Source organism: Berghia stephanieae, chromosome 5 (assembly GCF_034508935.2).
Source record: "Berghia stephanieae isolate SIO BIC M18660-M18661 chromosome 5, UCSD_Bste_1.3, whole genome shotgun sequence".
Lineage (NCBI taxonomy): Eukaryota > Metazoa > Mollusca > Gastropoda > Nudibranchia > Aeolidiidae > Berghia > Berghia stephanieae.
Window position 1 is genome coordinate 309,284 of NC_088364.1, and position 13,644 is coordinate 322,927.

The following is a 13,644-nucleotide window of genomic DNA, read 5'->3' on the forward strand; positions in this document are numbered from 1 at the left end:
GCATGGGTTATAGATTGTCTATATTATTGTATTAAGTGGTTGGAATGGGTTATAGATTGTCTATGTTATTGTATTAAGTGGTTGGAATGGGTTATAGATGCTATATTATTGTATTAAGTGGTTGGAATGGGTTATAGATTGTCTATATTATTGTATTAAGTGGTTGGAATGGGTTATAGATTGTCTATATTATTGTATTAAGTGGTTGGAATGGGTTATAGATTGTCTATGTTATTGTATTAAGTGGTTGGAATGGGTTATAGATTGTCTATATTATTGTATTAAGTGGTTGGAATGGGTTATAGATTGTCTATATTATTGTATTAAGTGGTTGGAATGGGTTATAGATTGTCTATATTTTTAAGTGGTTGGCATGGGTTATAGATTGTCTATGTTATTGTATTAAGTGGTTGGAATGGGTTATAGATGCTATATTATTGTATTAAGTGGTTGGAATGGGTTATATATTGTCTATGTTATTTTATTAAGTGGTTGGAATGGGTTATAGATTGTCTATCTTATTGTATTAAGTGGTTGGAATGGGTTATAGATTGTCTATGTTATTGTATTAAGTGGTTGGAATGGGTTATAGATTGTCTATATTATTGTATTAAGTGGTTGGAATGGGTTATAGATTGTCTATGTTATTGTATTAAGTGGTTGGAATCGGTTATAGATTGTCTATATTATTGTATTAAGTGGTTGGAATGGGTTATAGATTGTCTATGTTATTGTATTAAGTGGTTGGAATGGGTTATATATTGTCTATGTTATTTTATTAAGTGGTTTGCGTGGGTTATAGATTGTCTATATTATTGTATTAAGTGGTTGGAATGGGTTATAGATTGTCTATGTTATTGTATTAAGTGGTTGGCATGGGTTATAGATTGTCTATATTATTGTATTAAGTGGTTGGAATGGGTTATAGATTGTCTATGTTATTGTATTAAGTGGTTGGAATCGGTTATAGATTGTCTATATTATTGTATTAAGTGGTTGGAATGGGTTATAGATTGTCTATGTTATTGTATTAAGTGGTTGGAATGGGTTATAGATTGTCTATATTATTGTATTAAGTGGTTTGCGTGGGTTATAGATTGTCTATATTATTGTATTAAGTGGTTGGAATGGGTTATAGATTGTCTATGTTATTGTATTAAGTGGTTGGCATGGGTTATAGATTGTCTATATTATTGTATTAAGTGGTTGGAATGGGTTATAGATTGTCTATGTTATTGGAGTGCCTGGTTGGCACGGGTTATAGATTGTCTATATTATTGTATTAAGTGGTTGGAATGGGTTATAGATTGTCTATGTTATTGGAGTGCCTGGTTGGCATGGGTTATAGATTGTCTATATTATTGTATTAAGTGGTTGGAATGGGTTATAGATTGTCTATGTTATTGGAGTGCCTGGTTGGCACCTTCAATTTTTCATCCAATTATAGAAATGTTTTCCTCAATGATTTCAGTCATGGTACGACACAGAAGAAGGATAAGTATTATGATAATGTACTTTCCTCATCCAGTCACTTAAAAATAATAATATGATGACACGAAACATTGCGCTACACTCCATTATTGAAATGAATTGAAAATTAGTTGATTGGGAGGGGGGAGGGGGGCGGTAGGAATAAACATATTAATTAAGTTTATTCTTTAATTTATTTAGTATTAACTTTTTATACTTAATAAACTTTTCAAACTGCCTGTTAACATTTTTCCAGGCACAACACACAATGAATAGGGACACTATGATTATTTTGATGGACAGGAGAGTTAAGTTGTCAATACTAGCCATTGTTGTCATTTGATTTGTACAACTGTGATCATGTCCTGTCATGGCCTCAACTTGATTTGTTTCAATCTTCTGTCCAGAGAAACATTGGCGTGAAAGAAGAGCAGCAGGAGGAGGACTTAGAGAGGGAGGGCAAAGCGACCGAATATGTCCCTTCAGAGGAATTTGCTGTAAGATTCAAACAACATTTTGTGATAAAATCCTGCAGATACTTTGTTAGTATTTTATGATCAGTTGTCTTTGGAATGATGTTGTAAAATAAGTCGTTTCAGAGCCATCAGACCATGGCTCAGGAGTTGACCCTAGTTCCTACGACGTTAGAAGGATGTTAGTCTATTGCTACTGATATGTAACATGCTTTATACATGTGCTCATTCTACATTTTGTTTGTCATCAAGAAGAAAGATTTTACATTATTCAAACACAAGGACTTGTAATAAATGGCAGTAAACTTTATCAGGACTTGCTCCACTCAAACAAATTATTAGGTTTGTCATCATTTTCCTCCGACCCTCAAATTGTCATCAATTTCCCCAGATCATCAATTTGTTAATGATGATTTTGTCATCAATTTCCCCAGATCATCAATTTGTTAATGATGATTTTGTCATCAATTTCCCCAGATCATCAATCTGTTAATGATCATTTTGTCATCAATTTCCCCAGATCATCAATTTGTTAATGATCATTTTGTCATCAATTTCCCCAGATCATCAATTTGTTAATGATAGTTTGTCATCAATTTCCCCAGATCATCAATTTGTTAATGATAGTTTGTCATCAATTTGTTAATGATAGTTTGTCATCAATTTGTTAATGATAGTTTGTCATCAATTTGTTAATGATAGTTTGTCATCAATTTGTTAATGATAGTTTGTCATCAATTTGTTAATGATAGTTTGTCATCAATTTCCCCAGATCATCAATTTGTTATTGATAGTTTGTCATCAATTTGTAAATGATAGTTTGTCATCAATTTCCCCAGATCATCAATTTGTTAATGATAGTTTGTCATCAATTTGTAAATGATAGTTTGTCATCAATTTCCCCAGATCATCAATTTGTTATTGATAGTTTGTCATCAATTTGTAAATGATAGTTTGTCATCAATTTCCCCAGATCATCAATTTGTTAATGATAGTTTGTCATCAATTTGTTAATGATAGTTTGTCATTAATTTCCCCAGATCATCAATTTGTTAATGATAGTTTGTCATCAATTTGTTAATGATAGTTTGTCATCAATTTCCCCAGATCATCAATTTGTTATTGATAGTTTGTCATCAATTTGTTAATGATAGTTTGTCATCAATTTGTTAATGATAGTTTGTCATCAATTTCCCCAGATCATCATGCGACGGGTGGACAGAATGGAAACCACTCTGATTGGTCTGGTCAGCAATATCGATGCTGTCCTTGTCCAGATATCATCACAGAGGAAATAACTGTCTTCATCTTTTCACGCCAACATGACAGAGGAAATAAATGTCTTCATCTTTTCACGCCAACATGACAGAGGAAATAACTGTCTTCATCTTTTCACGCCAACATGACAGAGGAAATAACTGTCTTCATCTTTTCACGCCAACATGACTGAACAACTGACATCTTAGATCATTTTCATTGTTCTTATTGGCAAGCACAGAACCGTGCTAATATCGCTACAAGTAAACATCGACCAGGATGAAGTCTTATGCCTGGTATTTTGTGTGACAATGGAAAAGAATCTGGACCCCAACACTTTAACTGAACCCATATTCATGACAAACACATTTTGATGTTAAATACGGTGCTGACATGGGGACAAGATGTCATTCTATTGGTTGATTGCATTCTACTACTATTTTGATTGGTCGATTGTATTCCATGGATTAGTGACACAACGACAAAAACGTTATTGAAACTTGTTATCTTTTCTATTTTTAAAGAGAGGCCATTGTTTTATTTACAACTTGTGATTTTTCATTTTTTTTAAATAAAGACCTTAAGTAGAGGGTGTGTCATCACTAGATGTGAGCCATCACCAAAGATGTGTCATCACTACAGGTGTGTCATCACCAAAGGTGTGTCATCACTACAGGTGTGTCATCACCAAAGGTGTGTCTACACCTTGTTTATTGATAAATACTGGATTTTATTTTTGTTATCAAAGCTATCATAATTCATAATATTTTATTTCATAATTATCACCATTATATCTATTTATTTATCATCGTCACTATTGTTGTCGTCGTCTTTATCATGATCATCGTCATTGTCATCATCATCATAATCAACCCACATGCTTGTATCATATATTTGAATCCATTGGAAAAGTTTTATCTCATTATACCAGACCAGCGGGTCCAAGCTTACCTCTGTATTCAACCCCACAAAAATAATTGATATACATGTAAACTATCAGCATGAGGAAGAGAGACAAGAAAAACAGAAATGATGACGTCATATCAAAATACCTGAATTCATCAGGAGCTAACTTTTTTATTAGGAAAACAAAAATGATGCCAAATTAGGATTGTTTAGAAGATAGTGTATGTGCTTTTATCTCCTTCATCTTGACCTTTCTAAATAGTTATGTGCTTTTATCTCCTTCATCTTGACCTTCAAATAATACATAATAGTAGTGTATTATTTATACAGTAGAATTACTTGAAACCGAAATTCTGGGGAACTTCTAAACCATTTCGGTTTAAAGACATTTTGGTTTAAAGCAAGTACCCGTTTTGCGATGTTTTTCAAGGGTGGTACTATTCAATTGCTTATTCAATCGTATCATGGGTTGTTTCCCCTTAAATAAAAGTTGTCTTAGTAACCATTTATTTATTTATATTCATTTTTTGCTTAGTTTTTTTTTCTTACTTTGTTTTTCTTTTCCTTATTGTGTGTTTTAAAAATATTTTTAGGGTGTTTGTTTTTCTAATCATAGTGTTGAAAGAGTTGAGTTCGGGATGCCGTGTTTTTTTACATATCTCCGTCTTGCTCAACTTTTTTTTTCATGGACTTGATTTTTTTTTTTTAAACTCCAATGTGTAAGCACAGTGTTTTCTTTTAAACATCTTTTTGTAAAATGTAAAGCTAAAATAAGATCGAAGGTCTTGTGTGATAATTGACAATGAATGATGCGCAGCGACTCAGAGGTGAAGTGAAATGAAAAGGCGTGTCAATGCTAAGCTGTTTATTACACACCCCTCTTTTGTTGAATTGCCATTAGGTTCAAAAGCCTAACTACACCCCCCCCCCCCCCCCCCACACACACACAGACACACAATTAAAACAAAGTGGAAATGAAATGGCATGTCAATGGTAAGTTGTCTACACCCACCCCACTTAGTGTCGTGTTGAAATCCAAAGCACCAACACACGAGCGAGACCATCTCGCCTGCGTGATTCTACACCCCCACCTCCCCCTCATTCCTCCAATGGGTGGGGTTCCCTACCTCCACAGTGGGCAGGGAGGTATTTATGTCTTCTATCTCCTTATAGCTGTTTTCCAATTTGCTTTCTGCCTTTATCTTAGTGTGGGATTGCTTGGTTTTGTCCTGACCCTAGCCGGAGTCCTTGGCTGGGAGGGAAACAGTCAAATGCATAGTTATTGTTTTGGGAGATGATATTTTTTTCCTTGTAAATCGTCTCTCTGTTATGTATTATTATATTTGTTATTTTTAATGTATAATGTAATGTAAGCATTTGAGTGTATTCCTCTTTGTTGGATCTTGTGCTTGTGTCTGAATGAGACTTATAGGTGGTCTCAGACTGAGTACATTGATGGTATGCTCTTGGAATCTACATCTGATCCTTATTTGTTCCCAGTTCCCCTTTGTCTTACTTTTTCTTGGGTGCTTTAATTGTAATTCTAGAACTTTTTACTGTCCCATTTTCTTCGTTTTTACTGGCGCTGATATAACCTAAATGTATTGCAAGCACCGTAAAACGTTTAAAAACAAAAAACAACAATCATTCCTCCATTTTTGCCTGCCAGGCACCCGTTGTCTTCCTTTTCCAGTCTGTGCAATGGTGGTGATGGCCAAGCCCAAGTGCAGTGATTGAAGCCCCCACCCCACCCCTTACCCTCATCTTATACTTAGGCTCTTTGCCGAATTTTTGAAGAAAAATAGAAAGAGAAAAAGGGGAGCTGCTCTCAAGTTGTTTCGGTTTAAAGAAAGTCCTGCTTCGGTTCATAGTGAGAATTAGTACAAAGATAATGAAGAAACTCGTACAATTTATTAAATTCTTTGCGGTTTAAGGTATTTTTCGGTTTAGCTTCTTTCAGTTTAAAGTAATTTTACTGTATATAAATTCCACGGTATTGCATCACCTAATGGCCACAGTGACATAGAATTGTAATACAATCTATCTCTATTGCATCACCTAATGGACACAGTGACATAGAATTGTAATACAATCTATCTCTATTGCATCACCTAATGGCCACAGTGACATAGAATTGTAATACAATCTATCTCTATTGCATCACCTAATGGCCACAGTGACATAGAATTGTAATACAATCTATCTCTATTGCATCGCCTAATGGACACAGTGACATAGAATTGTAATACAATCTATCTCTATTGCATCACCTAATGGCCACAGTGACATAGAATTGTAATACAATCTATCTCTATTGCATCGCCTAATGGACACAGTGACATAGAATTGTAATACAATCTATCTCTATTGCATCACCTAATGGACACAAAGACATAGAATTGTAATACAATCTATCTCTATTGCATCGCCTAATGGACACAGTGACATAGAATTGTAATACAATCTATCTCTATTGCATCGCCTAATGGCCACAGTGACATAGAATTGTAATACAATCTATCTCTATTGCATCGCCTAATGGACACAGTGACATAGAATTGTAATACAATCTATCTCTATTGCATCGTCTTATGGACACAGTGACATAGAATTGTAATACAATCTATCTCTATTGCATCGCCTAATGGCCACAGTGACATAGAATTGTAATACAATCTATCTTTATTGCATCGCCTTATGGACACAGTGACAATTGTAATACAATCTATCTCTATTGCATCACCTAATGGCCACAGTGACATAGAATTGTAATACAATCTATCTCTATTGCATCGCCTAATGGCCACAGTGACATAGAATTGTAATACAATCTATCTCTATTGCATCGCCTAATGGCCACAGTGACATAGAATTGTAATACAATCTATCTTTATTGCATCGCCTTATGGACACAGTGACATAGAATTGTAATACAATCTATCTCTATTGCATCACCTAATGGACACAGTGACATAGAATTGTAATACAATCTATCTCTATTGCATCGCCTAATGGACACAGTGACATAGAATTGTAATACAATCTATCTCTATTGCATCGCCTAATGGACACAGTGACATAGAATTGTAATACAATCTATCTCTATTGCATCGCCTAATGGACACAGTGACATAGAATTGTAATACAATCAATCTCTATTGCATCGCCTAATGGACACAGTGACATAGAATTGTAATACAATCTATCTCTATTGCATCGCCTAATGGACACAGTGACATAGAATTGTAATACAATCTATCTCTATTGCATCGCCTAATGGACACAGTGACATAGAATTGTAATACAATCTATCTCTATTGCATCGCCTAATGGACACAGTGACATAGAATTGTAATACAATCTATCTCTATTGCATCACCTAATGGACACAGTGACATAGAATTGTAATACAATCAATCTCTATTGCATCACCTAATGGACACAGTGACATAGAATTGTAATACAATCTATCTCTATTGCATCGCCTAATGGACACAGTGACATAGAATTGTAATACAATCTATCTCTATTGCATCGCCTAATGGACACAGTGACATAGAATTGTAATACACTCTATCTCTATTGCATCGCCTAATGGCCACAGTGACATAGAATTGTAATACAATCAATCTCTATTGCATCGCCTAATGGACACAGTGACATAGAATTGTAATACAATCTATCTCTATTGCATCGCCTAATGGCCACAGTGACATAGAATTGTAATACAATCTATCTCTATTGCATCACCTAATGGCACAGTGACATAGAATTGTAATACAATCTATCTCTATTGCATCACCTAATGGCCACAGTGACATAGAATTGTAATACAATCTATCTCTATTGCATCACCTAATGGCACAGTGACATAGAATTGTAATACAATCTATCTCTATTGCATCCCTAATGGCACAGTGACATAGAATTGTAATACAATCTATCTCTATTGCATCGCCTAATGGACACAGTGACATAGAATTGTAATACAATCTATTCTATTGATCGCTAATGACACAGTGCTAGATTGTAATACAATCTTTATGCATGGCTATGGACCGTACTAGAATTGTAACAATTCTTGTGATCACAAGATCTTAGTTACGTATGTAGGAGGGACGTCTAGATCATTGAACAATTCTGGTCATCAGCAATCGATTAACCCTCTAGTTTTCTGATTATTTTTGGAGGAGTAGATAATAAGTACCCTATACGGAGAGACAGACAGAGAGAGAGAGAGAGATGGTAAAATGTAGAGAGAGAGAAGAGAGAGAGAGAGAGAGAGAGAGAGAGAGAGAGAGAGAGAGAGAGAGAGAGAGAGAGAGAGAGAGAGAAAATAGACAGACAGACCGAGAGAGAGAGAGGAAATAGAGAGAGAAAGAGAGAGAGAGAGAGGAAATAGACATAGAGAGAGAGGGGATACAGACAGATAGAAAGAGTGAGGGGGGGGGGGGGGGTAGACAGACAGACAGACAGGGGAAATAGACAGACAGACAGACAGACACAGAGAGACAGACAGACAGACAGAAAGAGAGGGGAAAAGCAGGGGAAGCACCTTTAAGGAATTGCTACAATCTCAGGAGTTGGGATGAATTTGAATGGATTCGATGAAAATGGTTTTGACATGAATGAATAGAGAACAGGTAGACACGGGCTTACAGACATATCCCTTCTTTAAGACAACCAGAGTCATGGACAATCTTACAGACATAACCCTTCTTTAGGACAACCAGAGTCATGGACAATCTTACAGACATAACCCTTCTTTAGGACAACCAGAGTCATGGACAATCTTACAGACATAACCCTTCTTTAGGACAGTCAGAGTCATGACCAAACCAATATTTTTTTATTCGGATTGACTGATGTTTTTTTTTGTATTTACTCGAGTCTGGTTACCAAATGATAATATTTTGAAAACTTAAAAGATGAGTCAAAATTTGTTGATCCAAAATGTTACCAGTTGCCCAGCTCTTCTGTGTTAAAAAAAAATTAAACATACATAAAGATGACACACTACACCAGAAGAACTTTTATGCATGATTTGAACCGACTTTTGTCAGTGAAGAGAACAGCACTCTATTGAGGATGAAACCACCTTTGGTGCGCCACTGCCCATACAGGACGAAGACAACGTTACTGGTCAGTCAAAATATGACCGACATAAGGCCTTTGGCGTGTTAAACCTTGTCCTTTGAGGTGGTTCCTAACAGACAGTCTTGTTTGCAAAACCTTCTGGCCATCCACCACAATTCTCATTGGAATGAATGGATTAAACTTTGTTCTTTGAGGTGGTTCCTAACAGTCTTGCTTGCAAAACCTTCTGGCCATCCACCACAATTCTCATTGGAATGAATGGATTAAACTTTGTTCTTTGAGGTGGTTCCTAACAGTCTTGCTTGCAAAACCTTCTGGCCATCCACCACAATTCTCATTGGAATGAATAGATTAAACCTTGTTCTTTGAGGTGGTTCCTAACAGTCTTGTTTGCAAAACCTTCTGGCCATCCACCACAATTCTCATTGGAATGAATGGATTAAACTTTGTTCTTTGAGGTGGTTCCTAACAGTCTTGTTTGCAAAACCTTCTGGCCATCCACCACAATTCTCATTGGAATGAATAGATTAAACCTTGTTCTTTGAGGTGGTTCCTAACAGTCTTGTGTTCAAAACCTTCTGGCCATCCACCACAATTCTCATCGGAATGAATAGATTAAACCTTGTTCTTTGAGGTGGTTCCTAACAGTCTTGCTTGCAAAACCTTCTGGCCATCCACCACAATTCTCATTGGAATGAATAGATTAAACCTTGTTCTTTGAGGTGGTTCCTAACAGTCTTGTGTTCAAAACCTTCTGGCCATCCACCACAATTCTCATTGGAATGAATAGATTAAACTTTGTTCTTTGAGGTGGTTCCTAACAGTCTTGTTTGCAAAACCTTCTGGCCATCCACCACAATTCTCATTGGAATGAATAGATTAAACCTGTTCTTTGAGGTGGTTCCTAACAGTCTTGTTTGCAAAACCTTCTGGCCATCCACCACAATTCTCATTGGAATGAATAGATTAAACTTTGTTCTTTGAGGTGGTTCCTAACAGTCTTGTGTTCAAAACCTTCTGGCCATCCACCACAATTCTCATTGGAATGAATAGATTAAACTTTGTTCTTTGAGGTGGTTCCTAACAGTCTTGTGTTCAAAACCTTCTGGCCATCCACCACAATTCTTATTGGAATGAATGGATTAAACCTTGTTCTTTGAGGTGGTTCCTAACAGTCTTGTTTGCAAAACCTTCTGGCCATCCACCACAATTCTCATTGGAATGAATAGATTAAACCTTGTTCTTTGAGGTGGTTCCTAACAGTCTTGCTTGCAAAACCTTCTGGCCATCCACCACAATTCTCATTGGAATGAATAGATTAAACCTTGTTCTTTGAGGTGGTTCCTAACAGTCTTGCTTGCAAAACCTTCTGGCCATCCACCACAATTCTCATTGGAATGAATAGATTAAACCTTGTTCTTTGAGGTGGTTCCTAACAGTCTTGTTTGCAAAACCTTCTGGCCATCCACCACAATTCTCATTGGAATGAATAGATTAAACTTTGCCCTTTGAGGTGGTTCCTAACAGTCTTGTGTTCAAAACCTTCTGGCCATCCACCACAATTCTCATTGGAATGAATGGATTTTCATGATATTTGTCATCATCAGCATTAGTGGTTTTCCTTTGTCTACACTGCCCTGGTAAGTCAAAAACCTTACCCATTTCATTGTTTCTTTGAATAAGGTGGACAATAGTGGAACCGCTGCAGCCAACATGATCACCTATTCTCTGAGTTGACTATCCTGCAAGTGTCTGGTTTCTCTGTGCATCAGACAAAAGATGCATGGTGACGTGAAAGATGATCAAATCTTAAAAAATTATTTATTCTCAGTAGAATTGCTGTGTAAACAAGAATTGATGTCCATTCAACGTAATGCATTTCCACATGACATCCGTTCTCACTTGGCAACCAATGCAAATCATGCGGAAAACTTCTTTGCATGTGATATGTGATCTGTACACCTTTTTTCTTTCGTATCTAGAATACATCAATGCTTTGATAACCTTTGCATATCATATATTGGTGGAAAGAGAATTGACTGTAGTTTTAATCTGTTTTATTATTTTAATTAACTCGTCTCTACATAAAATGCAGCAAAAAGGTCAAAAAGTGATGTGTTAATTTATTTTGCTTGGTACATGTATGCAGTATGCACATATGTATGTATATTTTCCGATATTTTTATAAATACATGTATGTATGTATGTCTGTATGTATGTCTGTATGTATGTATGTATGTATGTATGTATGTATGTATGTATGTATGTATGTATGTATGTATGTATGTATGCATTTACAGATGTGCTGCTATGTAATCTTGTTGTATGAAACTCGCCCCCAAACTAGAGGGTGCAGGGTTCAAGTCCCGCTCTGAGCGATGCATAGTCGAGTCCTTGGAGAAAGTTCTTTACTCGCATTCTATATCCCTTCTCAGGTGTAAAATGAGTAGCTGGTCGTTACAGCATTGTTTTTTTTTGTCTGAAAAAAATTGTATTATCACCTAACAGGCTTCAAGTCTCATCCTACATGTTAAGTGTTGCTGTTAGCTAGAGAACTTTTTAAAGCACTTTGAACATGTTTAGTAGATAGTGCCTTATATAAATGATCAAGTATTTTTTTTAAATGTGTGTTTGTGTGATGGTTTGATACAGCCATCCCCAATGGTAATTTAAATGTGTGTTTGTGTGATGGTTTGATACAGCCATCCCCAATGGTAATTTAAATGTGTGTTTGTGTGATGGTTTGATACAGCCATCCCTAATGGTAATTTAAATGTGTGTTTGTGTGATGGTTTGATACAGCCATCCCTAATGGTAATTTAAATGTGTGTTTGTGTGATGGTTGATACAGCCATCCCAATGGTAATTTAAATGTGTGTTTGTGTGATGGTTTGATACAGCCATCCCCAATGGTAATTTAAATGTGTGTTTGTGTGATGGTTTGATACAGCCATCCCCAATGGTAATTTAAATGTGTGTTTGTGTGATGGTTTGATACAGCCATCCCCAATGGTAATTTAAATGTGTTTGTGTGATGGTTTGATACAGCCATCCCCAATGGTAATTTAAATGTTTGTTTGTGTGATGGTTTGATACAGCCATCCCCAATGGTAATTTCAGACTGTTGTCGTTTCCAAGAGTTTTAGGGGCTTTGGACACTTTTAGGCCATGACAGTCAAATATCACCCCCAAAAAAATGTCCACAAGAGTTTTATGTTTGTCTATTATTTCTGAGTTACCTCCCCATCCTCATTAAGTGAAAATTTTGTGACATAACTTTGTTGTGGATACAAATGACAAACCTCCAGTTGTAAACAGCGTGTCGTGAATACAAATCACAAACCTCCAGTTGTAAACAGTTTTATGGATACAAATTTTAAAAACCTCCATATGTAAACAGTGTTGTAGATACAAATAAAAAACCTCCAGATGTAAACAGTGTTGTAGATACAAATAAGAAACCTCCAGTTGTAAACAGTGTTGTAGATACAAATAAAAAACCTCCAGTTGTAAACAGTGTTGTAGATACAAATAAAAAACCTCCAGTTGTAAACAGTGTTGTAGATACAAATAAAAAAACCTCCAGTTGTAAACAGTGTTGTAGATACAAATAAAAAACCTCCAGTTGTAAACAGTGTTGTAGATACAAATAAAAAATGTCCAGTTGTAAACAGTGTTGTAGATACAAATAAAAAACCTCCAGTTGTAAACAGTGTTGTAGATACAAATAAAAAAACCTCCAGTTGTAAACAGTGTTGTGGATACAAATGAAAAACCTCCAGTTGTAAACAGTGTTGTGGATACAAATGAAAAACCTCCAGTTGTAAACAGTGTTGTAGAGATAAATAAAAAACCTGCAGTTGTAAAGAGAGTCGCAAGTCACTATTTATATTTCCAGTATCTGACTTGATGTCCCTACAATAAATTAAAAGCCAATTTTTGGTCAATTGATAAGCAGTGTGAATAGTAAAGAGATTAAAGAGTATATTTATTCTATTTATTTTATGGCTCTTTTCAGAGTTACACCATGAATATCAGCTCTTCTTTTTTTTCTTCTTGAGAGCTAACTTTATTCCATGTGTGCAATGGATGACGGTGAGAGTGGATATAATTTGACAAAGTCATGACCTTCCAGTATTTCCTTCCTGTGGTTTAAATCAGGACTAATTTAACTCAACTCTAACACTCTTGATGACAATCCATGGGACAAGCATTCAGTATTTCACACTCTGTATACACACATCACACACACTTAGAAACATACACAAACACACACGCACACACTCAGACACAGGCACAAGTACACACACACACCACACGCACAAGTACTCACACATACGCACAAGCACACACACACACACACACACACAAACTACACGCACAAGTACACACACAGTCACATACTCTCAAGAATACAAGATTCCCAGTCCCAACCAAAATC

At 35.9% G+C, this 13,644-nt stretch overlaps 1 protein-coding gene across 1 annotated transcript in view; it reads left to right on the top strand.

Moving 5' to 3' along the window:
* LOC144972198 (polycystin-2-like protein 1) overlaps nt 1–4,611 on the top strand; it is a 60,755-nt gene extending 56,144 nt beyond the window's left edge. Inside the window, exons 13-14 of the mRNA XM_078913215.1 lie at nt 1,878–1,967; nt 3,143–4,611. Of these exons, the coding sequence (XP_078769341.1) occupies nt 1,878–1,967; nt 3,143–3,241 (189 nt within the window). The 3' untranslated portion in view covers nt 3,242–4,611. The remainder of the gene's footprint in view (nt 1–1,877; nt 1,968–3,142) is intronic.
* The last annotated feature ends 9,033 nt before the right edge of the window (nt 4,612–13,644 follow it).